The sequence below is a fragment of the Eschrichtius robustus genome, chromosome 11 (genome assembly GCF_028021215.1).
Source record: "Eschrichtius robustus isolate mEscRob2 chromosome 11, mEscRob2.pri, whole genome shotgun sequence".
NCBI lineage: Eukaryota > Metazoa > Chordata > Mammalia > Artiodactyla > Eschrichtiidae > Eschrichtius > Eschrichtius robustus.
The window spans coordinates 19,500,546-19,528,409 of record NC_090834.1 but is presented as its reverse complement, the minus strand read 5'-3'; the positions used below and the strand labels follow the sequence as shown (position 1 = coordinate 19,528,409).

Below are 27,864 nucleotides of genomic sequence, written 5' to 3'. Positions count from 1 at the left end.
AACAAGAGAAGCCACCGCAATGAGAAACCCACACACCGGAACAAAGAGTAGCCCCCGTCCGTTCGCCGCAACTAGAGAAAGCCCACGTGCAGCAATGAAGACCCAACGCAGCCAAAAATTAATTAATTTTTAAAAAATAGCTAATATGCTAATGATCAAACACTGAATGTTTCCCCCTAAAACCAGGAACAGGACAAGGAAGGATGTCTTTTCTCGCTACTCCTAATCAAAATCATATTGGAGGAAAAACTATAAATCTCTTAGAAGAAAACACAGGGGAAAAGTTTCATAACATTGGATTTGGCAATGATTTGTTGGAAATGACCCCAAAAGCACAGGCAACAAAAGAAAAAAATAGATAGACTGTATTCATCAAAGCAAAACCTTTTGTGCATCAAAGGACACTATCATCAGAGGTAAAGGCATCCCATGGAATGGGAGAAAATATTTCCAAACCATATATCTGATAAGGGATTAATATAGAATACATAAAGAACTCCTACAATCCAACAACAAAAAACAAACAACCCGATTAAAAACTGGGCAAAAGATTTGAATAGACTTTTGTCCAAAGATGATATACAAATGGCCAATAAGCACATGAAAAGTTCAACATCACCAGTCATTAAGGAAATGCAAATCAAAATCACAATGAGACACCACTTCATACCCATTTACATTAGGATGGCTATTATCAAAAAAAGAAAAAGAAAAAGAAGTGTTGGTGAAGGTGTGGAGAAATTGGAACACTTGTGCATTGCTGATGAATATGTAAAATGGTGTAGCCCTTGTGGAAAACAGTATGGTGGGTACTCAAAAAATTAAACATAGAATTACCATATGATGCAGTAATTCCACTTCTGAATATATACCCAATTGAAAGCTAGGACTCAAAGAACTATGTGTACACCATGTTCATAGTAGAGTTATTCATAATATCCAAATGTAGAAACAATCCAAGGGTCCAATGACAGATGAATGGATAAACAAAATGTAGTATACACATACAATGGAATATTATTCAGACTTAAAAAGGAAGAAAACTCTGACATATGCTACAACATGGATGAACCTTAAACATTATGCTAAGTGAAATAAGCCATTCAGAAAAGGACAAATACTGTACAATTTCACTTATAGGAGGTACTAGGGTAGTCAAATTCAGAGACAGAAAGTAGAATGGCTGCCAAGAGCTGGAGTTGGGGAGCAGGGGAAGTTCCTGTTTAATGGGTACAGAGTTTCAGTTTGGAAGATGAAAAAAGTTCTGGAAATGAGTCGTGATGGTTGCATAACAATGTGAATATACTTAATGCCACTGAATTGTACATGCAAAATGGTTAAAATGGTAAATTTTATGTTATGCACATCTTACCATTAAAAACAAAATATCATACTTAGGTCCTAGTCAATATAAGGCAGAAAAAAGAAATAAGGCCACATGGCTCAGAAATGAAGGAACAAAAAACTCTCTCCTACTTGCAGATGACACAATTGTCTAAATAAAAAATTCCCCAGAATGAACAAAAAACCTCCTAGATCTAATAAGCAATTTTAGCAAGGTCCCAGATCAATATGGTATATACAAAAGTCAACTGTACTTCTGAACAACATGGAAAAGAAAATGTTTTAAAAAGACAGTAAAATTTACAAACTACTGCAGTATAAATCTAACAAAAATATACAAATTCTGTATGCTGATAAATCAAAAAAGACATAAATAAACGGAGAGATATATCATGTTCATGGATTGGAAGAGTCTATGTTAAGATGTCTATTGCTCCTTAGTTCAATAGGTTCAACGCGATACCAATAAAATCCCAGCAGGACTTCTTGTAGAAATCAACAAGCTGATTCCAAAATTTATATGGAAATGTTGGTTTAGAAGACTAAGGCCATCTTCTCATCTCACTCTAAACTCTCTCCCTAGACAATCTCATCCATAACCATGGCTTCAATCACCACCTCTACCAAATATATTTTGAATGTAAACTTCACTTCTTGAGCAGGCTTCATTAGAGAAGTAAATTTCAGAGAAGGTAACTAACTAACAAAATAATTCAACAAAAAGACTACTAGAAGTGAAAGTAGTTTGCTTAAAAATAGAGAATTTCAGAGAACATGTCAGATGATGGAATCAAGAGTAAAGAGACTAGAGGAACGACTGCCTTTGTTTCAGAGACCCATAGTTACAAGTAATAATCTAAAATGTACAAATATTCTAAATATTTAGGCTGAACCATTTTGGTGACAGACGTGTCGGTGTACCCTAGATATCACTGGCCTATTCTCTAAAGGCTGCCACTAGGCTTCCTGAGGGCTCTGTTTGGGACAAAGCCTCCTTTGTGCTCAGAGCAACAGCAAAGGCCCCAGATAAGAAATTAAGCAATAGCTAAGAAGGCCTTTATTCATGTGGGAACAGTAGAATACAATGTAGACCACTGATTAGGTCATGGGTTTATGGTCCACAAACATCTTATTTTGAAATGATAAACTGATGGTAAAAAATATAGATAAATGTCTTTTAAGTTAGCACAATTTATCTTGAATACTTCTCAATGAAAAATACCGAGTTTCTAAATTTTCAGAGGTGGCTGTATTAGAAGACTTTGACATCTGGCTTAAAGTCACCTCATTAAAGCCAAATACCATTTTCACCCAGTAAGCCAGCCAGAGCCAGAAATACTCCACTTTTGAAATCAATAAACTCAAAAATTTCAGCCTCTGACCAAACTTCCTTTGTGGTCTCTTAGTACCTCTCACCTACAAACTGTCAACAATACCTCCATGGCACCCCACTCTACTTATCTTGTAAGTCACCTGGGTCCTATATATTCTATTCTAATATTTCATTTCAATTACCTTACCAGTGACCTGCAAACTGCCTAGTCCTAATGGATACTTCTGCATCTTATTATTTCTACAACACTTTAAATGTCACACCTCTTCCAACTTGAAATTCTCTTGCTTTCCTTTTTATGACATCTCTCGGTTTTCTTCTTTCTACTTTAATCATTGTTGCATTTAGGTGTCACTGATCTGTGAACTCACTGCATTATAACTTTCAGTTTACTTGGTTTTTTCTGTCATTGGACTGTCAAGTCTTTGAGGACAGGTATGGCATCTTTCAATTCTGTAATTTTAGTTCTGACAGCAGGCACCAAATACATTATTAGTAACAATTTAAGAAGTACATAATACAAGAAAAGTGTCAGATTCTATAATCATTTAATTTTACTAAGGTACTGCTAAACTGTGAGGTCATTTGGGGGATATAAATAGACTCTGAATGCTCTTTTGGTGAAATTTCATTTCACAGGGAAAAATTCACAAGTAACCAACTTCAAAACATACCTGTCCACTGTTGCTGAGATATTTCACACCAGTATTTTCTCACTGAAAGAATGTCCTTCAGCAATATGTTGCTACAATCAGCTCCATAAATGGCACCATTAGATGAATCTTTCACTGTATCCATGATATAATTCAAGAGTTCTTGACATTTTAGCCTGGGTGCTCCTATTTAAAAATAAAATAAACAAACAAAAACATATAAATCTTAAGACAAATAAGTTAAGGATGCTTGGAATGGCAATTGTATAATTAATTCCATTTGGGAAATTACTATTAACTAACCTCCTTCTCATAAAACAGGGATTAGCAAACGATGGCCCAGGGGCAAAATTCAGCCAACCTCCTGTTTTTGGAAATAAAGTTTTATTGGACCACAAACATATCTATTCATTTACATATTGTATATGGCTACTCTGATGCTAAAACGGCAAAGTTGAGTTGTTGAGACAGAGACTACATAGCCTGCAAAGTCAAAAACATTTACGATCTGGTCACTTTACAAAAAAAACTTGCCAATCCTATTGGATTATATAGCAAAAACAATCATTCATTCTACCTTAATAATTCACAATTTCTGACATTAGACCTTGACTGACCCAAAGTTTCCTGGTATTTTTTATAAAAACCTGAATTTATTAGAATAAGATTATAAGAATACTATTTACTTTAAAAAGCAAAATTACTTCCAAGTCCTATAATAGCATTTATTATATATACATATGTAAGGTTATAATTTTTAGTTTTATTTACTTATTAGAGGTCCTGAAAATTCAGAATTAATGGATATATTCTTTTTTTTTCCAATGGAACTCTTTTTTTTTTTAAATTTATTTATTTTTGGCTGCATTGGGTCTTTGTTGCTGTGCACGGGCTTTCTCTAGTTGAGGCGAGCGGGGGCTACTCTTCGTTGCGGTGCACGGGCTTCTCATTGCGGTGGCTTCTCTTGTTGCGGAGCACGGGCTCTATGCTCGCGCACTTCAGCAGTTGTGGCATGCAGACTCAGTAGCTGTGGCTTGTGGGCTCTAGAGCACAGGCTCAGTAGTTGTGGCGCATGGGTTTAGTTGCTCCGCGGCATGTGGGATCTTCCCGGACCAGGGCTCGAACCCGTGTCCCCTGCATTGGCAGGTGGATTCTTAACCACTGTGCCACCAGGGAAGTCCCTGGATATATTCATTTTTTTAAAAAATTTATTTTTTTTTTTATTTATTTTTGACTGTGGTGGGTCTTCGTTGCTATACGCGGGCTTTCTCTAGTTGCGGCGAGTGGGGGCTACTCTTCGTTGCAGTGTGTGGGTTTATTGCGGTGGCTTCTCTTGTTGCGGAACATGGGCTCTAGGTACGCGGGTTTCAGTAGTTGTGGTGCGTGGACTCAGTAGTTGTGGCTCGTGGGCTCTAGAGCACAGGCTCAGTAGTTGTGGCACACGGGTTTAGCTGCTCCACAGCATATGGGATCTTCCCGGACCAGGGCTCGAACCCGTGTCCCCTGCATTGGCAGACGGATTCTTAACCACTGCACCACCAAGGAAGCCCTGGATATATTCTTAAAGGTAACAAAAGTATATTTAAAACTTATTTGTTACTTTCAGTAAATCGTATTGATGTCACAGCTGAAATTTTTCATATTTCAATATTAACAATCTTAAAATTGCATATAAAGTTTTTGTTGTAAGTTATGAGCAGGGTGCAAGTCATTATGTATATTTGAATATATTCTACTTTAGGATTTTTTATGATGAGACTAGTTATATTTAGAAGTATGATAAATAAATATGCACTGATATAACAAAAAATCATCACTTCTTGGCCTTTTGGCTAAGATCAAGTGTAGTTTCTGTTATTAGTTTAAAAAATCATTTTTACTTATGGCTTATAACTTTAGGCATCTGGCTAATGATGAAATGCACAATCATAATATCCTCTGCTGTAACACCCTGTGCATTTCTCTGTTATAGTCTTCCTAACATTTTCTTAACTATAACATCTGTTACAGTTGAACAATATTTGCTTACTGGTTCCTTCCCATCTACCTCTTTTTTTCTGATCTCTGTTTCTTTCATCATACCTTGGGTACCAATGTTAAGCAAGTCTGGCAAAGTCTGGACATGTGTTTCAATTCTCATCAACCCTCCAACCCTCTAAAAAAAAAATTGAAGAAGTGAGATGACACGATAGTAGCTCCTGGTTTTGCTCCAAGATTAAAGATGTTTAAGTTACAAAGTAAAACTTGAAAGGAAAAAAAGCCTTGAATAAAAATATCATTTTTCAACCATTTAAATAATCTTACACTGAAAATTTCATCCATTCATTCCTATAAACCAACATATTGATACTTTCATACATTTTTAAATGTGATCACGTGCTTCACTGGGGGTGCAGTGGTTGAGAATCCACCTGCCAATGCAGGGTGTATTCCTGATGGATTCCAGGTTCGATCCCTGGTCTGGGAAGATCCCACATGCCGTGGAGCAACTAAGCCCGTGTGCCACAACAACTGAGCCTGCACTCTAGAGCCCATGAGCCACAACTACCGAAGCCCACGTGCCTAGAGCCCATGCTCCGCAACAAGAAAAGCCACCGCAACGAGAAGCCCACGCACCACAACAAAGAGTAGCCCCCGCTCGCCGCAACTAGAGAAAGCCCGTGCGCAGCAACAAAGACCCAACGCAGCCAAAAGTAAATTAATTAATTAAAAAGAAAATGTGATCTCCATTGTTAATTTTGCAGTAGAAGGTTTTTTTCACTTTAAAGCAAAATTCTAAGCTGCAAACTTTTCTGATGGGCTACGAATGGGATACAAATATCTTTCTCTCACTCAGTCATAAATTCTGTCAGACCGTATTAAGATCTATTAAGAGCCCAGCATTAGTAGCCAAGAATACAAATTTTAATGGATGCAGAGCGAAAGCGGGTGCAAAAATATTTCGGTGCAGCTTTCTTCTGTCTATGCTGGAGTCCCTTCTCAGGGCTTGCAGCTATCCACACAAAATGGCATCTCAGAGGAGCCGAAAAACTAAAATTTTGCTAAAGCCACTGTCTTTTAGACTCAAGTCTCATACCACCGTTCTGAAATATCATTCACTAACAATCTATATCCTTCTGCTTAATAATGTTTACCAACATTGGGCTTTTCTGATTCGTAAACTAAACTTGGCGTCACAAAGCCACTTACTTATCTGTGAAAAATAAACAAAGTTTGAGTCCAAGTCCCTAAACAAACATTTCCGCCTCTAGCTTTTCAGCACTGTATGAAAATCATTTCCTTACATAAGCCTACTAGGATTCTGCATTTTGGTTCAAAAATATTGGCTTTTCAAAACTGTATAAGTTCAAAATGGGAGATATGTGGCTCATCAGGAGCAAAAAAGAACTTGGTTTTTTTTTTAATCAATAGTAAGCATGCTATTAGTTAAAGAGTGTGGGTTCTGACTGCCAAGAAAGCTAATGTAATCTTAGAATGAATCAGTAGAAGTATAGAATAAAAGATATGCAAGTCCTGCTCCACTCCATACCAATCAGAATATGCCTATAAGATTGAGTCCCACACTTTAAGAGGTAGAGAATTAAACTGAAGAATATTCAGAAGTGACACAAAACTAGCTCATATGAGCAGTAGGAAGTAGGTTTGTTTAGCTTAGAGAAGAGGACTCAGGGGAAATATCATGGGTAACTTCAAATATCTCAAAGGATATTTGAAAAAAGGATATTGAAAAAACTGAGTGAGTATTTTTCTGTATTATCTCAGCAAATAGAAGCAGTAACAAAAAGAGACAGGTTTTCACTACTATGAAAACTACTCAAACAGAAAAGAAAGTCTCAAAAGGCATGTTTAATCATTAAGGCTACCTAAGTGCCAGGGACATATAGATGGGATCCAAGAAAAATGGGTAGATGAAATAATATTTTTTAATCCTTCCAAACCCTGAGATTCTATCATTCCATGCTTGTATAAATTCCTCCAAATATTTGAACCTAGAGTATTAAAAATCATTACATGTACTAGAAATTAGAGTTAGCACTGAACTTTTATCTCACCATATTCAGACCAAACTCATGTAACAATAATCTATTAAGCCAAGTAATAGCACTTACTTTTATTTGCACATTTGATGAAGTATTTGACTAAGCTACTGATTTCTTGCATCTTTTTCTGCCTGGTGGCTTGTGTTGAGGTTGATACATTTGGTTTTGCTGTTCTCAGACATTCCGTTTCTTTCTGAATATATTTCTGTAAAACTCTTCAAGAAAGTGCAATGTAATTTCAGAAACTCATTAAATACTTAAATTATAATAGTTTCAAAAAGTCCTTCATGCCATCATAAAGAGCATTGTTTAAACCACATTGCTTCAATCAATGTACCAGCTAAACAAAACAATTACATTTCTTTTTTAAGGCCTAAGGCCTCAACACTAATTTAAAGTCTGGCCTGCAAAGCTCTTAATCTGTAACCTCCAGGATTTTCTATTGCTTTCCTGCCTGCTTTCTCATTTTATCACTAAAAGCTTGCAATGCTATCAGGGGCTCTCAATTCTTTCTCACCTCTTTCTGTTATTCTGTACATGACCTATCTCTTTCCTAGGCAGTTGGTAATGTCTCTAGCCTTTAAATGAAGCCTGCCTATAAGATATTCATGATTAGCTGGGTGCATCAGGTGCATATTTGGCCTACATGATCAGCTTACACAAAACAGTATTCATCTTTAGATAACTATATTTGTGGTATCTGAAATAAAGTAAGTAACCAGGGGAAAAGAAGTATATATTTTTCATGTTATCTACAATGATATCTGCAATGGTCTATCTAGTACCAAATAAAAGCTAAAAAAATAAAATAGATTATCTGTTCTAAACATTCAAGAACAAGTAAATACTCATATTTCCCCTTGACTGAAAATGTTCTTTCAAGTTTATCAGTATTTTACATTAATTTAAAATATTTTATTCATCTTTCCTAAGTCTTACAATCTATTTCTAGTTATAAATGGACTTCATAATTGAAAATTATGTCTTAATGTAAAAAGCATTAATTGTTTGCCACTCCAGTTCAGCAATGAATTGTGTCTTTCCAATGCCAGAGTTTTGTGTTTGTTAACTGCATTCATATAGTTTTTCTAAAACTCCTTTTTACTTTTTTACTATAGTTTAACATATGGCAGTTACTTAGAGCAATATTTAAAGATGTCAAAGTAACAATAAAGGACTTGATATAACTTAATTTTATGCTCTAATTTGAAATAAAGTCTTATGAATGAACTGATACGAAAGAAATTCTCTCTAATCTTGAGTGAAGTATGTTTGACATTTTATTGAACAAATGATTCAAAAATTTTAACTTTTTCTACATGAACATCCTTTAAAAATTATGTTTCAGATAAAAATTGAGCGCCAATTTCCTATGCAAGGCACAACGGTTCACAGGGAGCACAGATAAATTAGACCTACATACACAAAAAAATATCACAAGAGAAATAAAAATGAAAAAGAAAAATAAAGACAGTAAAAAAAATTTAGAATGGAATACCTAAAAACAGCATCCCAATTCAAATATTTCCCTTGTTTGGAATCTGAATGCTGATCTAAATGTTGAACGGTTTCAGGATCCTGAATCAGGCGCTTAAATTTCTCAACCTCTTTCTGAAAATGAAAAAAGAACAAAATAATGCGTTACCAATCACACACTTGTTTCAAGGAAAGACTAAATTTAAGTAATTTAGTACCCTTCGTTCTGTAGCTCTATCATGTTCTAGTTGACGGCAGCAAATAAGCAGATCATTAAGTGCTAGACTCATGATTCAGAATTTCAGAAAACACATCATCTGTAAAAAAAATATATACATAATAAAATTATTTCAGACTGTGGTATTAATATATAGTTGGATCTACCTGTATAGCTAGAGGCATACTATAATGCACAATGATTTTTCTTAATACTTCCATATTTAAATGAGATTTTCTTAGAATATATCAAAACAAAGCCTTAACATGCAAATGTGTGTTGAATGTGTAGCAGGATAAAAATAAGTAAGGTATAATTTACTTTATTTTTCTGAGACCTCTTCTAAGAAGAGGATCTCTTAGAGGAGACACCTTTTCTTCTTCTAAGAAACATGACATTTAAATTGAAATACAAAAGATGAAAAAAAGGCAGCCAGGCAAAGAATAAGGAAAAGAGCACTTAAGGATTTAACACTATCTGAACGATTTAAAAGGACCCTTTCTTATATGTAGTGACGTGCCACTTTCCTGAGCCAAAAGCTTAAATTACTTATGCTTTGGAATGGATATGTAAGAGGTTATCAGAGCTAGTAAGCCTTGCCTAGCACTTATATCTCAACTGGCTTTATGGTTCTCATTTAATACATAAAAATAGGAGGAAAATGATATTATTGTTATAAAAGGAAACGAAGGAAATTATATGCCATAGCGATATACCTTGCAAAAGTCAAAGGTCAACTATATTTTACTGTGTCTTAATGCCATTGCAGTAGACCTCCTCCTTTTAGATTTTCTGATGCAATCAAACCTTCCTTTGATAAACTTAAAAAAAAAATTTTTCAAGAAAAGCATTGTTTTAGTATTTCTGAGCCTTTTTACAAAGAAGCTTCATTTTTGTTACTATAAATGTTTATAAACAAGGAAAAAATGTACATGTCTGTCTATTATATCTACACTACATATATATCTCAAGAGGATAAAAAGGTGGGCAAAGTCCTTTCCCCATCCATCCACATAAATTCTGCTCAATCTTTCAAGATCAAGTATATTACTCTGCCCCTGCTTAATCTCACAGAATCTTAAAATTGGAAGAAACTGAGAGATCATGTCCAATCTTCCTACAACGGAAGAAATCTCTCCAACAAAATTCTTGCCCTCTCTTTAAACACTCTCACTTAGAACAAACTTCCTAATAAGACTATTTTATTGGCAGATAGCTCTAATTCTCTTCTCCATTTATATTGATAAGTTGTTCTGATTCCTTTATCCCTATAACAACCTCCTTTTCTATGCTGTAGAATACAAGTCATTATTTATTCGAATGCCTTTTTCATTTGACTGTATACCTCTTGAAGGCAAGGACTGTCGTTTTTATTTTTCCATTCCTTATAGTTGTATCTAGAACTCCTCTCCCTTCTTGCTCAATCTTAGTTTAAAGGCTTCCTGAGTCAATAAGGAAAATAAAATTGGGATTCTAACCAATGAAAACACCTTAGCAACATCCAAAGAACCGTAAAGGCAGGCACCTATATTCTTAATATGTTATTTGTAGGGTGAAAAAAAAAAATGCATGTTTACTGAACATGTGACACTTCCAAGAAGTGGCAGCCCTAAATTTTTTTTTAAGCTGTGGCTTTTCTGAACTTGCTTTTCCCCCTATCCAATTCTCAGAGATTGATTACTTTCAAGAAAACAAAACAGTTCAGTATTATCTACATAAACAGGAAATGTTCATTCACTGCGACAAGCAACAATATTTACTGGGCAACTACTGTGTTCGAGGTACTATGTTAGGGGTAGTTAGACACATAATGAACTAAATAGACACAAATCCTACCCTCATGGAGTCATGACTAGTGGGGAAGAGTGACAATAAACAAGTACACTGATAAATCAATGCATAATTCCAAATTGTGATATATGGCTCAAAGGAAGCAAATACACAATAGCAATGGAAAGGATCATTTTTTATAAACTATCAAGGAAGATGTATCAGAGGAGGTTACAATAAAGCCAAGATCTGAATGAACTGGTGCCCATCATAGAAAGAGCTAAAGGACCAACATCTTAGAGAAGGAAACTAGCACAGCCAAAGGGTCCCAAGATGAAAAAATGCAAAGTATGTTGGAGGAACTGAAAGATGGCCAAAGGAACTAGAGAGTAGACAAGCAGAATAAGAGTGTCACCAGATACAGGTGAATTCAATTAATACATTAATGCACAACGATTTAGGTTCCACTCCCAACCATGCAACTAGCATGATACATGTTTCTTAAGTAACAGCTTCTGAATTGGCAAATCCATTGTTCCTTTTCGGATCTCAACCAAGTTGGTCCCTTTGCAGAATTTGACAATGATGCTTATATACCATCTTCCTAGATCTAATTCTGCCCGTAGCATGCCATTCTTTTCTAACGGTAAGAGTGTGGAGTCTGTGGTCAGATTGTACTAGTTCATAACCTGGTCCTGCCACTTACAAGCTCTATAACCTTGGGCATGTTAGCTAATCTCTCTAAACCTCCGTCTTCTCAATGATAAAATGAAAAACAATACTAGAACTGAACTAGACCTTCAAAGAGTTATTGTAAGGATTCCTGTCCATGTTTAACACAGTACCTGGGGCATAGAAATTGCTCAATAAATGTTAGCAATTATCATTATTCCCTTCCTTTCTGTTTCACAAGTCTCTTTCAATGGTTCTTTTTCCACCCACACCTGAAAGAACTTTCTTGTCTCCTTACTTCTCACTGTATGTTCTCACAGTAGGATCTCATCCATTCCTATGACTTCAACACGTGAAAAATGCCCAAATCTATTTCATTCAGTGCTGGACCTCACTCTTGAGCTTCAGGAACCTTTTACACGTTGTGCCTTTATATGCGTTTTCCCTCCTGTCTAGAAGGTTCCTATCATCCTCCAGGACAATTTAACACTGCAAGGTCTCACCGCAAACAGAATTGATTCTCCCAGTCTAAGTTTCTACAGAACCCCATCCACTCCTCTACCACCACAATCCTCTTCTATCACATTTTCATTCTTAATTCTAATAGTCTTGTTACTTATCTGTACCTGGTAAAAGCAGCCGCCAACGCTCTTGAGGGCTCACCACAGGACAGGATTATCACAAGGAAGACAGGACAGCGAGGTCACACAGCTAGCTGACTCGAACTCCGGGAGTGCGATACCAAAGCCCATGCTCTTAATCACGAGACTGTAGTTGAAGCCCGAACAAATTGCTCGCTGATTAAAACTACTAATTATGAGAGGGGAAAAAAGATGATTACTCAAGCCATCTAGTTACATCTGGACACTGGAAGGGTACGCGCACGAAGGTTCAATTCTGGGCATTAAGAAGTAGGTTCAAGGCTAAGTCGGCTGGAGCAGGAAGGGTGGGCGGACGAGAGCGATACGGACAGTGGGCTGGGCAAGATGAGGTGAAGAGAGGAGTAAAGGGCCGCTCTGGAGGAGTGAGTCTGAAGGCCAGGACTGAACGGCTCAGATACGACTGAATTCCCCAACGCAGAAACCACTGCGCTGCTTCCGCGCCCCTACCGCTGGACTCGGATAGCCAAGGCGGAATCTCTGGCGGCGGCGACGGCCGAAGCCTAGAATCCCGCTCAACACGCCTCCCTCACGGGCCGAGCCGACTGTCCACGCACTATTCCGGCTTCCGGCTCAAACCTGGCGTGACCGCGCAGCGTGCGTCTCCGCAGGAAGCAGTAAGGCTGACGGGCGCCCGAACACTGTCTGCCCATGCGCGCCAAACGCTACAAGCTCTCCGCTCCCAGCACTCGCACCCCCAAAACGACAGGCTCATCTTAGGAAACGCGCCTGCTCCCTGCCCGCCAATGGCGTGCGACCGCTGCGTTCGCCGCTCGCACTGCCCGCCAATGGCGTGCGACCCTGCCTTCGCCGCTCGCCCTCTAGCTCGGGCTCCGGCTCACTCGTCCCGCCTCCTCGCCCCCTTCAGCCCCACCCCTCCAAATGTGAGGACGGATATGACGACAGCTCGAAGGAGGACCAGGCGGGTTTCATTTCGGCGCCTTTCTTTCTCTGGCGGAAGCGATTGGCTGGCGAGGAGCTAAAGAGGCGGGACAAATCGCCGCGGGTCTAGTGCCGCCACTGGAACCGGGAGATGCGGCGCAGGAGGTGTCGCTGTGTTGGCTTTTACCTGGGTCTCGTCTCTTATTGCGGTTCCTTCTGCGGCTTCGATCATGCTGTTACCTTCGGACGTAGCCCGACTGGTATTGGGTAAGCGCCGACGCGGGAGGGAGGGGTATTGAACCAGGCTAAGCAGGACGGAAGGACCTTTGGGGCCAAAGGTTTTCCTTGGGTGGGGAAGCTTTGGGGCTTTGCCTCCCCGCCTACAAATTCAGACTGGAGGTGAATCTTCTTCAGTCGGAGGCTCGGATGGTTTAAGCTTCTTTGTGTGTGGATGCTCCTCTCTTCCGAGGCTCCGTGGCGAGGGGAGCCTGAAGAGAAACTCGGGGTGAAACACCTGAGGCCCGGATCCGGTGGGAAAGTCAGGCCTGCACACTTAATTAGGATCCCTGCAAGGGGAGTTGCCTACGTGATGGATGGACTGCGTTCTTCAGCCTTGGGCTCACTTTCCCGTGTCAGAGCTGGGACCGAATTAGGAAAAATAAGAACTTCCCCAGCCACCTAGCTTTGTAGAAGGACCTTCCTGACGGCCTTCTCCTAACTAGCCCTTAGGACTACGAATTTGGGACAAATGGGGTGATCTTCCCTCTCTATCCCCCACCCTCCCACAAGAAGTCGTAGAGTGTAGAGGTTTGAAATGCCAGTTGCATACTTTAAGACAGCACCAATTCCTGTTCTTTTGATTAGTAAGAATTTTCACAGGCGAAATGCCTTCCAGTTAAACATTTTCTAGTCCTAGTTAGTTTTTCCTCAATTTGAAAAGAATTAGTAACACTGCCAGTTGTCAGGCTGTATTGTCTGTGTGGGAAAACGGGTTTTGTTGTTTTTCCCCTGAAAGAATAAAGAGGATTGTACTGCTGGGAATGAGAGCCACATAAATCTCAAAACCGGAGCCAGTGATTTACAGACATCATATGTGAATGGTAAATGGTAAACATCTGTGATAAAACTTCCCCTGGTATCCACGGCCATTACTACCATTATTTTATTGCCAGAAAAATCCATTTCTTGTTCCATTCTAAGTACTCAGCCCTGTCCATAAAAAATGGCTTTTGTGCACAGGCTCTTGATGAGCACATTTTGCAGAAAACATTAGAAGGTAATGATTCTACCGTATGTTTTTGGAGACAATAATGACTTAAGTTTAAGCTAATATTTTGTTAATGTTTGGCTCATCTTTTGTGCACTTTATGAGAACTGAATATCAACAGTTAACCTACAACATCTAAGGAAAAAGCTAGCTATCTTGTAGTTGTTATATTAATTAGGCTTATATGTAAACAGATCCAAAGTAGACTTTCACAAAGTTCACAGTAACATTGACATACTTTATTATGGGTAGCTGTCCTGTGCATTGTGGGATGTTTAGCAGCATCCCTGGCTTCTATCCATTAGATGCCAGCAGGACCCCAGTCCCCACCCCCACCCAGTCGTGAGAATAAAAAAAGTGTCCAGATATTGCCAGTATGTTTCCTGGAGGGCACGAACCACTGGTCTTAAGAAAGCAGTACGATTTTCTAACTGGAATAATTTACGCCAAACTTGTATTTATTCTCCACAAACCAGCTGCTCTCCTAGACTTCCTCCTTTTTTTAAAATGGATAAAAACTACAGAGATTGTTTCTTATCCTAAAATTCTTATTTGTCATTCACATTCCATTTTCATTGCCACCAATCCCAGCAGCATGCATCCCATTACTTCTCTTTTGGACTGTTGTCATGGCTTCTCATATGGTCTTGCAATTCACCTTATTTACTGTTACAAAAATCTGCCTAAAGCCTTCACACTACACCTCCAATTCTGAAAGTTGAAAGAGTTTTGCACTTACAAAAATTTCAAGTTGTGCAAAAGAATAATACCAAAAAAAGCAAATCTCCCCACACTCACCACTCTTGCTTTTTTCATTTAGCATTATCATATGAACGTGGAGATCTATGATCACACAACTTAGTGGCTTAAAATATTAACAGTTTTATTATTTGCTCATGATTCTCCTCCTGTCAGTACTCCCTCCCTCTCAGTACTCCTCCAGCCCCTCCCATTGTTGGCCCCTTTTCTTCATTATGTCCTTTCAGCAAATCTTTGGGTGCGTAGTATGTTCCAGGCACTGTGCCAAATGCTAAAAATAGAGCTCTCCCCTTAGAGTTTACATAATTGGGTTTTTTACCCTTACCCACACACACCAAAACATTTTCCTAGACCCCACCTCACATTCTATCTATGCTCTCTCTATGTCACCCTTTCACAAGTCAGATTTATTCAAAGAATAAGCTCTACTTAGTTGCTCTATTTCCTCACTTAGCTTTCATTCTTCAACATTCTGTGCTGACTTTCGTACCTCACTACTCCACTTAAATAGCCCTTGCTACTCTGCTACATCCAGCTATTTCCTTGCTGGAATTTCTTTAAATATTGTACAGGCCAAACTACATCAAAGTGTTGTTTGTTACCTCTGGGCCACCAGTTTTGGTTTTATTAGTATGTCATACAAGGTGCTCTGTGGAACTGATCCTACCCATCTCTCTTGCTTGATCTCAACTTCTCAACATAGGCCCTATGCTCCAGGCATACCAAACGACTTGCAGTTTCTCCAGATACTCTTCTTATGTATTTTGTTCTCTCTGCCTGCAATGTTTTTCTCCCCGTCTTGCTAGTACACTTGTATTCAAGGTTCAGGTCAATTGTAATCTCTCAAACTTTTTCCAGCAGGTACAGTTAGTACTTTCTCCTTACATGCTCTCCTGGCATCGTGGATTACTTCTGTCATACTCTTACAATGTTTTATTGTAGCTTTGTGTTTACTTACTTTTTTTTTTTTGGTAAAATAAAACAACAAAATTTAACCATTTTAGCCATTTTTACAGTTCTGTGGCATTAAGTACAATCACATTGTTCTGTAACCATCACCATCATTCACCTATAGAACTTCACCTTACCAAAATGAAACTTACTTTTTTGTCCTATTTAGTATTCTTAATCTGGGATTAATGGACAGGCTTCAAGAGTTCTGCGAGCCCCCAGACTATCTATAAAACTTAATGTATAGGTGGGGCATTTTTTTATGGGTAAAGTATCCAGAACTTTATTTAGATTCCCAAATAGGTTTGTTCCTTTCTGTGTGAGTCAGCATCCATTCAGGAAAACTGAAAGTAATCTGAGTATTTAACATGGAGGGATTTAATGAGGCAATTGGTTACACTGGTGATACAAAAGCTAAGACAAGCTGCTTACGTGAGCCAGCTCAGAGAGTAGCAACAGCAGGAAACCACTCTGATAATCAGTAAGACAAGGAGAGATGAAACCCAGAGGCTGGTTTCACTGTGGAAGCTGGAAGGTAGACTTGTCTGGTGTGGAAGCAGTAGTAGAGGAGATTCTACCATGGCAAAGAGGAAATGGAGGGAAAAAACATGGCTGCTTCTAACTGCCCTCCAGTCTCCAACTGGTGCTTCCCATTGATTGAACCCAACCAGAAGCTAGCTGACATGGAGGCCAGGAAATTGTCTGCAGGGGGTCAGGTTTCCTGTCCTACAGGGCAGAGCAGGGGAAACAGGAAGAGTAGATTTGAAGGCAAACAACCAGGACTGGCATACCTCCGAAAGTTGAAGAGCCACTGGTTCTATTCACCTTTATATCACTAAGACATAGATATTTAATAAATATTTACAAAAGTGTAGCTGTGATCATGACCTTCCCCTTTGTACTGAATAATATCTGTCATTTTTTTCAGATTCTGTTTATTCAGATTCTGTTATTTATTCATAATATGTCATTGCTGACATTTACAACATTTTATGGTCCTTACCCATTCTGTCTTTTCAGCTGTATTTCCAACTGTTCTCCATCATATACCTCGTGCTTCATCCAAACCACGTGCTTCATCCAAACCAGGCATGTTCTTCAAACATGCTCCATATATGCTTTCCATCAGCTTCGTTGGGGTTCCCCTACTGTCCTTCAAGATTTGTCTCTTCCTTGAAACATTCATAGTATTCCCCAGTCTGTTAATACTTTCTCTAGCCCCTATGAAGGAAGTCCAATTGTCTTACCACCTTTCCTTGTATTATAGTTATTTGCATATATATCTTTTGGGTCCTTGTAGATTATAGCTTCTTTATAGAGAGATTTTCTTTGTTATTTGTGGATCTAGTAATATAAAGCACTGAAAGTTAAGTCTTCCCAAGAATTATTTACATTTTTTAAAGACCTTAAACTACTGATATTTGGGGGAAATTATTAGAATATGTGAAGGAAATATTTTCAGGTAGGGAGGTTTGCTGTCTCTTGCTTTCTTCATCAGGTGTATCTCTCTTTATCTTTCCCTCTCTATAAATAGGAAGAAGAGAGGGCAGACTGTTGGCATCCTAGGTCCTAAAATTCAAAAACCCTAGATATAGCTAGGATTTTGTCTTTCCTTCTCTTTTTCAATTATGTTTTCCCTTCAGTCTACTTCGTTACTCATTACTACCTCCACTGAAAAGCAGGCAGAAGACAGTATTAAGAAAAAAGGACATTCAAATTACCTATTTGAACATTGTTCAGTAAGTTTACACAAAAGATGTAGTTATTTTGTTTTAAAGATTTTTTTTAAGGAATAAAAAGGAGAAACAAATTAAACTAATTTTGATTGAAGAGTAACTATTTGTATTATTGTAATAAAAGATAATTGGCCCCTATTGTGTATTTCATTGTAACATTTTAGATTTAGAATAATTTGTACCTAAAATTTCCCCCATTATTCTGATTGAGAATTGGTTACAATCAGGTACTTAATGATGATAAATAAGCTTTTCATAGGCAAATAACTGGTTAACTGTAAGTGTAATAATAAGTGAGCATGAAAGCAGTCAACTGTTGCTTTACCACATTATTTTGGAACTTCCCAGAGAAAAGTAAAGCAGAATACATCAAGTCTAATCCAAAATGGGAATTCTAGATAGCCCAAAGGTGGGCATTTTTTTTAAGAGCAGAAGAGATGTATGAGATATTGCTATTTAAAGATGTATCATAACTTTTAAATACTGTTGTAGAAGCAATCTAGCCTTTTAACAAAGCCTTTTCTCAAATGTATACTATACAAAAGTATAATATCTTATGAGAAGCCAAAAACTGCCTGGTCTTCGGTGATTCCTTTTTTTTTTTTTTTGGCTACGCCGCTAATTCCCTGACCCTCGGCAGTGAAAGCACGGAGTCCTAACCACTGGACCACCAGGGAATTACCACCATATTTTTCTAGAAAGGTTAACTGCGTATCACTGTATTCTGTCTTGGGCAGCGTTTCTCAACCTTTATTTCATTATCATACCCTTAGGAAGTATTTTTAGACTTTTTTTTTTCCCTAATTGCCACTTGCATGAGATTTTAATGTTACAAATATACTGTTTATATATTGTATGTATATCTGTGATTTATGCATAAAAAGAGTTATATTTTATTCATTCCCCTTCCTCCCCAGTACCAATTTTCACCCCCTTGGGGCTATGTCATTCTTTTTGAGAATACTTGGTCTAGAAAAAAGGAAATCTTCTTTAAGGAATTAGATTTCATACCACCAGCTGTTAGAAGTCCCAAGTGGTTATCAGTATATCTGGGGTGATTAGTACTTTTGAAACTTTCTACCATGAAAAGAAACTGGGGTCTTCAATTTAAATCTTGAAGCATGTAAAGAAAAAGCTCCAACTGCCCTGATTCCATGAATGACTCTAGTGATTTATAGACATTTAAAATTGTAACTTCATGAAATCCTAGTGGCAGCTGACTTATTTATTCCAAATAATGTAACTGTTAGAAAGCCAGTCATAAAAAATGATTTCTTTTCAGCTGGCTATAGTTTTATTGGGGTTTATATTGGGTTGTTTATTTGTGAAAAATGAAAAAACAAGGAGACTAGCAATCTGTCTTTGATCCACATCGAAGGTGATTTTATATTTTCAGTGAAGGGGATATTGAAGTGGTAGTATCTGAAATGAAAGGTTTCTTCTGACTTATAAATGCTTTCTCACACTCCAAACGACAATGTCTTTGGTTTTTTTTGTTTTGTTTTGTTTTGTATGTTTGTTTCTCCCTGTAGCATTGATTAGCAAGAGGTTGGAAAACTGATTCATCAACTATGAGTACAAACTGGTGAATTGGTTCCCAAATCCCAGGTAGGGCATTCCCTAAAATGGGATGACAACTTCCTTGCCCTTTTCTTTTTATAATGCTCGTATATAATTTTGTAGGCCCTCTCAATTTTTTGACTTGAAGGGCCTGGTTAAAGATATCATTCCAGGTGAAGAGAGTAGACCTTTATAATTTTAAAGTTGGGAAAGACCTTAGTAATAATTTCCTTAGTAGTTATTAACTATTATACCAACACCGAGGTAAATATACTACAACGGGAATCTAGTATCTGGTAATAGGATTTCGTTACATAGAGAATTCAAAAAAAGATTCTCTGAGGAAGTGATAATTACATAGACCTGAAGAATGAGTTGGAAGTAGCTAGGCTAAGAAAAGATAAGCTACCCAAGCAAAGGCAATAAAGTATACAGTAGCCTTGAAATAAGAGCATTCATGTATTGAAAACATGCTCAACATCACTAATTATTAAATAGAAATCAAAACTACAATGAAGTACCACTTCACACCAGTCAGAATGGCCATATTAAAAAGTCTACAGGGCTTCCCTGGTGGCACAGTGGTTGAGAATCTGCCTGCCAATGCAGGGGACACGGGTTCGAGCCCTGGTCTGGGAAGATCCCACATGCCGCGGAGCGACTAGGCCCGTGAGCCACAATTGCTGAGCCTGCGCGTCTGGAGCCTGTGCTCCACAACAAGAGAGGCCGCGATAGTGAGAGGCCCGTGCACCGCGATGAAGAGTGGCCCCCACTTGCCACAACTAGAGAAAGCCCTCACACAGAAACGAAGACCCAACACAGCCATAAATAAATAAATAAATAAATAATTTTTTAAAAAGTATACAAATAACAAATGTTGGAGAGGGTGTGGAAAAAAGGGAACCCTCCTACACTGTTGGTGGGAATATAAGTTGGTGCAGCCACTATGGAAAACAGTATGGAGGTTCCTCAACTAAAATTAAAGTTGCCATATGATCCGGCAGTCCCACTCCTGGGCATATAAACAGATAAAATGATAATTCAAAAAGATACATGCACCCGTATGTTCACAGCAGCACTATTCACAATAGCCAAGACATGGAAACAACCTAAATGTCCATCAACAGATGACTGGTTAAAGATGTGGTACATGTATACAATGGAATACTACTCAGCCATAAGAAAGAATGAAATAATGCCGTTTGCAGCAACATGGATGGACTTGGAGATTATCATACTAAGTAAAGTAAGTCAAAAAGAGAAAGACAAGTACCACATGATATCACTTATATGTGGAATCTAAAATATGACACAAATGAACCTATTTACAAAACAGGAAAACTCTCAGACAGAGAGAACAGACTTGTGGTTGCAGGGGGGAGGAAGGGATGGATTGGGAGATTGTTGGATGAACAACAAGGTGCTACCATACAGCACAGGGAACTATATTCAATATCCTGTGATAACCATGATGGAAAAGAATGTTTTAAATGTGTATGTATGCATGCATGTGGTGTGTGTGTATGTGTGATTTATTTATTTATTTATATATAACTGAATCACTTTGCTGTACAGCAGAAATTAACACAACACTGTAAATCAACTATATTTCAATTTTTTAAAAAAGCATTCGTGTATTCGTGGAATTGAAAGACCAGTTTGGCTAGGAAAGACGGAATGACAAGACATAAGGCTAAAGAGATTAGGATATAAAACAAGTAGAGCCTCATATGACATGTTAAGAATATAGGATTTTTTCTCATTGAGATATAATTCACATACCCCAAAGTGTAAATTTTAGTAGTTTTTAGTACATGTTGTGCTACCATCACCATTATCTTAATTCCAGAACATTTTATCACCCCAGAAAGAAACCCCATACTCGTTAACAGTCACTCCCAATTTCTCCCTTTTCCCATCTTCTGGCAACTAGTAATCTACTTTCTGTCTATAGATTTGCCTATTCTGGACATTTCATGTAAATATGATTATACAGTATGTGGCATTTTGTGTCTGACTTCTTGAATTTACCAATGTTTTCAAGGTTCATCAATGTTTCAACAAGTATCGATAGTTAATTCTTTCTTATGGCTGAATAATATTCTGTTGTATGGATATACCACATTTTGTTTGTCCATTGATGAACAGTAGGTTGTTTCCACTTTGGGGCTATTATTAAAAATGCTGCTGTGAACATTTGTGTACAAGTTTTGTTTGGGCATATGATTTCAGTTCTCTTAGATATATTCCTAGGAGTGGAATAGCTTGGTTGTATGGTAATTCTATGTTTACTGTTTTTGAGAACTTAACATATGGTTTTCAAAAGTGGCTGTACCATTTTATGTTCCCACCAGCAATATATGAGGTTTCCAATTTCTCCACCTTTTTGCCAATACTAACTACTGTCTGTCTTTTAATTCTAGGTATCCTAATGGGTATGAATTAGTATATCTCATTGTGCTTTTGCTTTTACATTTTCCTAATGACCAATGAAGTTGAGCCTCTTTTCATGTGCTTATTAGCAGTTTGTGTATCTTCTTTGGAGAAAGGTCTGTTCAGATCTTTTGTGCATTTTTTAATTGGGTTATTTGTCTTGTTATTATTGTCTTGCAAGAGTTTTTTAATATATTCTGGATTCTGGTCCCTTATCAGATACATGATTTGCAAATATTTTCTTCCATTTTGTTGGTTGTCTTTTCACTTTCTTGATAGTATCTTTGGAAGTACAAAAGTTTTTAATTTTGATAAAGTTCAATTTATTTTTTTCTTTGGTTGCTTATTCTTTAGATGCCATATGTAAGAAACCATTGTCTAGTCAAAGGTCAAAAAAATTTACACCTGTGATTTTTTTTCCAAAAGTTATAATTTTAGCTCTTATATTTAGGTCTTTGATTCATTTTGAGTTACTTTTTGTATTTAGCATGAAGAAAGGGTCCAACTTCAATTTTTTGCAGGTGGCTATCCAGTTGTCCCAGCACCAGTTGTGAAAAGACTATTCTTTCCCCCATTGAAGTGATGTGGTACTTTTCTAAAAAATCAATTGACTGTAAAAGCTTAGACTGTTAATTCTTTTCAACTGATCTACATGTCTATCCTTATGCCAGTACACAGTTACCTTGATTACTATAGCTTTGTAATATGTTTTGAAATAGGTAAATGTGAGTCCTCCAGTTTTTTTGTTTTTGAGATTGTTTTGCTACTCTGTGTCCCTTATGTTTCCTTACAAATTTTAGGATCAGTTTATTAATTTCTGCAAAAAAGGCAGGTGGGATTTTGATAGGGATTGTGTTTTGTGTGTAGTGTAGGTCAACTTTGGGAGTATTGATATTCTTCAGGTCCATGAACCCAAGATATCTTCCCATTTATTTAGTCTTATTTAACATCTTTCAATGTTTTCTAGTTTCTAGTGTAGTCTTATTTTGTTAAACTTATTTTTGAGTATTCTTTTTAATGCTATTTTAAATAGAATTGTTTTCTTAATTTCATTTTTGGATTGTTCATTGCAAGTGTATAGATATACAGTTGATTTCTGTATGTGCATGTTGTATCCCACAGCCTTGCTGAAGTCATTTAAAATTTTCTACATATGACATCATCTCATCTGGAAACAGAACTGACTTTTGGTTTCATTGATTTTTCTCTATTTTTTAACTCTCTATTTCTTTCTTTTTTTCTCTCTCTAATATCCATTATTTCCTTCCCTCTGCTTCCTTTGGGTTTAGTTTGCTCTATTTCTAGTTTCTTAAAGTGCAAGGATAGGTTATGGATTTGAGATCTTTTATCTTTTTAATACAGGTATACAAATAAGCAATACTTTAGCTGCATCCCATAAGTTTTGGTATGTTGTATTTTTGTTTGCATTTATCTTAAAATATTTTTTACTTATTTATACTTTGACCCTTTGATTATTTAGGAGAGTGTTTAATTTCCACATATTTGTGAATTTCCCGTTGTTTCTGATTTCTCATCTCATTCCATACTCAGTATGATTTCAGTCTTTTTTCATTTATTAAAGACTGGGCAATTAGAAAAATTGAAATAACAAGCATCCAGATTGGAAAGGAAGGAGTCAAATATCTCTATTTTCAGATTAGTTGATGTCTTGCCCAGGCTAGAACTTTCAGTACAATGTTGCATAGAAGTGGCAAGAGCAGACATCTTTGTCTTGTCCTTGATCTTGTGGGGAAAGCTTTGAGTCTTTCACCGTTGAATATGATGTTCACTTATCTTAATGTCCACTTTGTCTAATACTGGTGTAGCCTCTCCAGCTGTCATTAGGTTACTGCCTGGATGGTGTATCTTTTTCCATCCTTCTATTTTCAACTAATTTGTGTCTTTAATCTAAAGTATGTCTATTGTCAAGAACATATAGTTGGATCATATTTTTATTCATTCTGTGAGTCTCTGCCTTTTAATTAGGTGCTTAGTCCATTGCCATTAAATGTAATTACTGATTATGTGTGGATTTTGTCTGCCATTTAATTATTTGTAGTCTATACATCTTTTTTTTTGTTGTTCTGCTATTCCTCTAGTACTGCCTTTTTTGTATTGAATAGATCCAGTTTAACATTCTAATTTCATTGTTGTTTCCTTTTTATTTTTTATGTTTAAGTTATTTTCTTTGTGATTGCTTAGAGATTACAGTTAACTTAAAACAATTCTATTTGGATTAATATCAATTAGTTTCTATAGTATATTAAAAATTTTGCACCTTTATAATTCCATTCCCTTTCCCCTTCTTTTTGCTGTTAAAATAATATAAATTACATCTTCATATATTGTATGCCCATCGAGACAGATTTATAATTGTTGCTGTATGCAGTTGTCTTTTTTTTTTAACATTTTCCCCCTTTTTTAAATTTATTTTTATTTTATTTTATAATTATTTTTTTTTTTTTGGCCACATAGCATGTGGGATCTTAGTTCCCCAACCAGGGATGGAACCCATGCCCCCTGCATTGGAAGCGCAGAGTCTTAACCAGTGGAGTGCCAGGGAAGTCCCTGCAGTTGTCTTTTAAAGCAGAGAGGAGAAAAAGGATTACAAACAAAAATCATTTATACTATTTTATTCTTGCCTGTGTAGTTACCTTTACCATTTTTCGTTAATTTTTTAGTGTGGATTTGACTTTCATTTTAGTCTGAAGGACTCCCTTTAATATTTCATATAGGGCAAGTCTGTTAGCAATGGATTATTTCAGTGTTTTTAATCTGGGACTATCTTAGTTTCTTAATTTTGAAGAAGTCATGATAGATAATAGAATTCTTGGTTTACTTTTTTCTGTCAGCACTTTTAATATGTCATCTCACTGCCTCTGGCCTTCGTGGTTTCTAATGAGAACTCAGCTGTTAATCTTACAGAGGATTCCTTGTATGTTATAAGCCATTTCTCTTTCCACTTTCAAGATTCTCTCTTTTGATAATTTATGATATGTCTAGCTATGGATCTCTTTGAGTTTATCCTACTTGTAGTTTTTTGAGTTTCCTGAATAAGTAGATTGATGATAGTTTCCTAAAAGTTTGGGTGTTCTCAGCCATTATTTCTTCAAATATTCTTTCTACCCTTTTCTGTCTCTTAGTTCATTCTGGGACCCCCAGAACATATGCTTATGTTGGTACATTTGAAAAAGTTTCACAGGTCTCTGAGACTGTTCACGTTCATCATTCTTTTTTTGTTTCTGTTCCTCATACTGAATAATCTCATTTGATCTATGTTCAAGTGCACTGATTCTTTGATCTTTCTCCTCAAATCTGCTATTTATTGGCAAATTTTGTACTTCAGTTATTATGTTTTTTTTGTTTTCAACTCCAGAATTTCTACATGGTTTTTTTCTTTTAATTTCTTTCTCTTTTATTTCTTTTTGATAGATGTTCTCATAATTTTGTTTAGATATTTAGGCATAGTTTTCTTTAGTTCTCTGACCTTATTTTAAAAAGCTGAAAGTTTTAAGTCTAGTGCCTTGGCTTCCTTAGTGACAGTTTCTACTGACCACATATTTTCCCCTTGTTTATTAGCCATACTTTCTTGTTTTTCTGCATGTCTCATAATTTCTTTATTGAAAATTGAGAACTTAAAAAGTTTTCAATTGGTATAGTGGTAGAATGTGACAACTTTTGCAATCTGATTCACTTCCTTCCTTCATGTTTGTTATTGCTCTTTGTTGTTGTTTAGCAGGGGTTTTTTTTTAACAATTAATCTCCTGAACTAATTATATAAAGTCTGTATTCTTTGAGTTTATATTCTCTGATTGGACAATGATTTCCTTAAATGCTTGGAGTCAATAAATCTCCCACTGTTTGCTAAGGGGCTGTGTGTACAGTGGGGTATGCGTCAACATTTAGCTAAGCATTTGACAGCTTTGCCTTAGCCTTCACTTCCTGCTTGTCAGAGGCTTATGGTCAGCCAGAGGTGAGTGCTTAGGGCTTTGTCAGATCTTTTCTGAATACACATGCTACCCTACATTTGCACATGGCCTTCTAGTGTCCCAGGAGTATGTCAGAGCTTTTAAAATCTCCCTACAGACTTCTCATTCCCCAGCTTTTCCTTTTTGAGTTTGTTTGTTTGTTTAGCTTGTTGTTTGTCCCAACCATTATTTCTGTCATAGGCAGCTGTAGTGTTAACCAGTTTCTGCTGATTGATTTAACAAAAACACCTCCAAGGAGAAGGTTTACACAGGGTGAACTTTGATTCAATTCAAAGACAAGCCATGCAAGTGAGGTTTTTCATGGAGTTGTCACACAAATCAAATAATGACAGTTTCTGGGAATGGGACTTGGGAAAGATTCCAGCTTCATCTGATCTGTCCGTTTTCTGCTGGGCTGCTGGTTTTCACTGCATTTGCAGGCTGTTGATTTTCAAGTATACCACTCAGTTGGAGAGATGAGCATGAGAATAGAGGAAGTTAAAATGCCACAGTGTTCATTGTCCTTACTGACATTCAGCCATTTTTCTTAATAAATGCTCACAGATTTTTTTCTCAAGACATTGATTATTTTCAGAGTTCTGTAAAAGTTTAATAACTTGTGCCAGTGTTCTCATTGCTTTTATAGAGGAGAGGACTTTTGGAGGTCCTTAGTCTTCCATTCCTGCTGAAGCTGCTCAGGATTTAGAAGTTTAACCTGAGAGCTGTGGGAAGTGATGTGAACCCTTCAGCTTTACACAAGGAAATAACTTAACCAGATTTGATTCACAAGTCAAGGCAGGTGTGATGCCTCGTAGATAAAGTATCTTACTCTGGAAGAATTTAAGTGCTTTTTTTCCCCAAAGCCACAATGCTTATTTTAACACAATAGAATAAGAACCTGGTCTCCTGATATCCTATCTAGTGTTCTTTTTCTGCTATACTACTGCTTATAGAGTTGGTTAGTTGAACCCCAGTGATGCTAAGAAATAAAAAAACAAGGATAGGATGCTAGTCAAGACAGTGTTCATATATATGAAAGTACAAAGCACTGGTACATGATATTGTTTCATAAATGTCAGTTAGGTGTGAATGTTAAAGTTCTGGTTGAAATAGTTAATGCTTTGGTTCCCAAAGGGCAGAAATTAAAAAGCAAAGCAGTGCCTGTCTTACATTTCATACAAAGTAGGTCTTCTCTTCATTTTTTTTTTTTAAACCATTAGGCAAATAAGTGAAATATGCAGGTAAATTGCAATGTTGAGAGAATGTAATTTTTTTCATAATCCAATAAGTTAATTTATACCATCTACTCACCTAGTTAATATGGAGGTTACGGAGTAGAACATTTATCACTTATTGGTTCTCTTGTTATTTATTGTTACTTTATTGTTTCTCCTGTAAGCATTACTGGGCAGTAATTGCACTTTATCAAACACCTTATTTTTCTGGGTTAGCTAGAGTTTCTGGGGGTTTCAGTTTTTTCCAGTTTTATTGAGATGTAATTGATATGCATCACTGTATAAGTTTAAGGTGTACAGCATAATGGTTTGACATAAATATTGTGAAATGATTGCTGCAGTAAGTTCAGTTAGCCTCTATCATCTCCCATAAATACAATAAAAAGAGAACGCAAAAAAAAAAATTTTTTTTCCCTTGTGATGAGAACTCTTAGGATCGATTAAATCTCCTAACAATTTTCATATATATCATACAACAGCGTTAAGTATAGTCACTTACTATATTGCAATGTACTTACAGTCCCTAGTATTTACAGTTGACCCTTAAACAACACAGATTTGAACTGTGCGGGTCCACTTACATGTGGATTTTTTTTTCAACAAACACATACTACAGTACTACACAATCCATAGTTGGTTGAATATGCGTATGTGGACCTCGGATTTGGAGGGCCAACTATAGTTATACATGGATTTTTCGACTGTGTGGAGGGTCGATGCCCTTAGCCCCAGCATTGTTCAAGGGTCAACTGTATTTATCTTGTAACTGGAAATTTGTACCTTCTGACCACCGTTTTCTGATTGCCCCTCCTTCCATCCCCTGCCTCTGGTAACCACAAATCTGGTCTCTTTTTCTGTGAGTTCAGTTGGGGTTTTTTGTTTTTGTTTTTAAGATTCCACATATGAGTG

At 37.0% G+C, this 27,864-nt stretch overlaps 2 protein-coding genes and 1 pseudogene across 4 annotated transcripts in view; 2 read left to right on the top strand and 1 right to left on the bottom strand.

The window, feature by feature from the left end:
* Positions 1-12,721, bottom strand: part of ATM (ATM serine/threonine kinase) — a 139,935-nt gene extending 127,214 nt beyond the window's left edge. For 2 of the 3 annotated variants that reach the window (XM_068556799.1, XM_068556800.1), the window contains exons 1-5: positions 12,132-12,721; positions 9,065-9,163; positions 8,869-8,981; positions 7,440-7,585; positions 3,352-3,516 (exon numbers count right to left, since the gene is read on the bottom strand). In XM_068556799.1, the coding sequence (XP_068412900.1) occupies positions 3,352-3,516; positions 7,440-7,585; positions 8,869-8,981; positions 9,065-9,136 (496 nt within the window). In that variant the 5' untranslated portion in view covers positions 9,137-9,163; positions 12,132-12,721. The remainder of the gene's footprint in view (positions 1-3,351; positions 3,517-7,439; positions 7,586-8,868; positions 8,982-9,064; positions 9,164-12,131) is intronic. The other variant, XM_068556798.1, reaches the window with a different exon arrangement.
* LOC137772732 (U2 spliceosomal RNA) lies at positions 5,143-5,295 on the top strand (annotated as a pseudogene).
* A 442-nt stretch (positions 12,722-13,163) lies between the features above and the next one.
* The window catches only part of NPAT (nuclear protein, coactivator of histone transcription), a 53,562-nt gene continuing 38,861 nt past the window's right edge, over positions 13,164-27,864 (top strand). Inside the window, exon 1 of the mRNA XM_068555836.1 lies at positions 13,164-13,313. Coding sequence (XP_068411937.1) covers positions 13,277-13,313 — 37 coding nt within the window. The 5' untranslated portion in view covers positions 13,164-13,276. The remainder of the gene's footprint in view (positions 13,314-27,864) is intronic.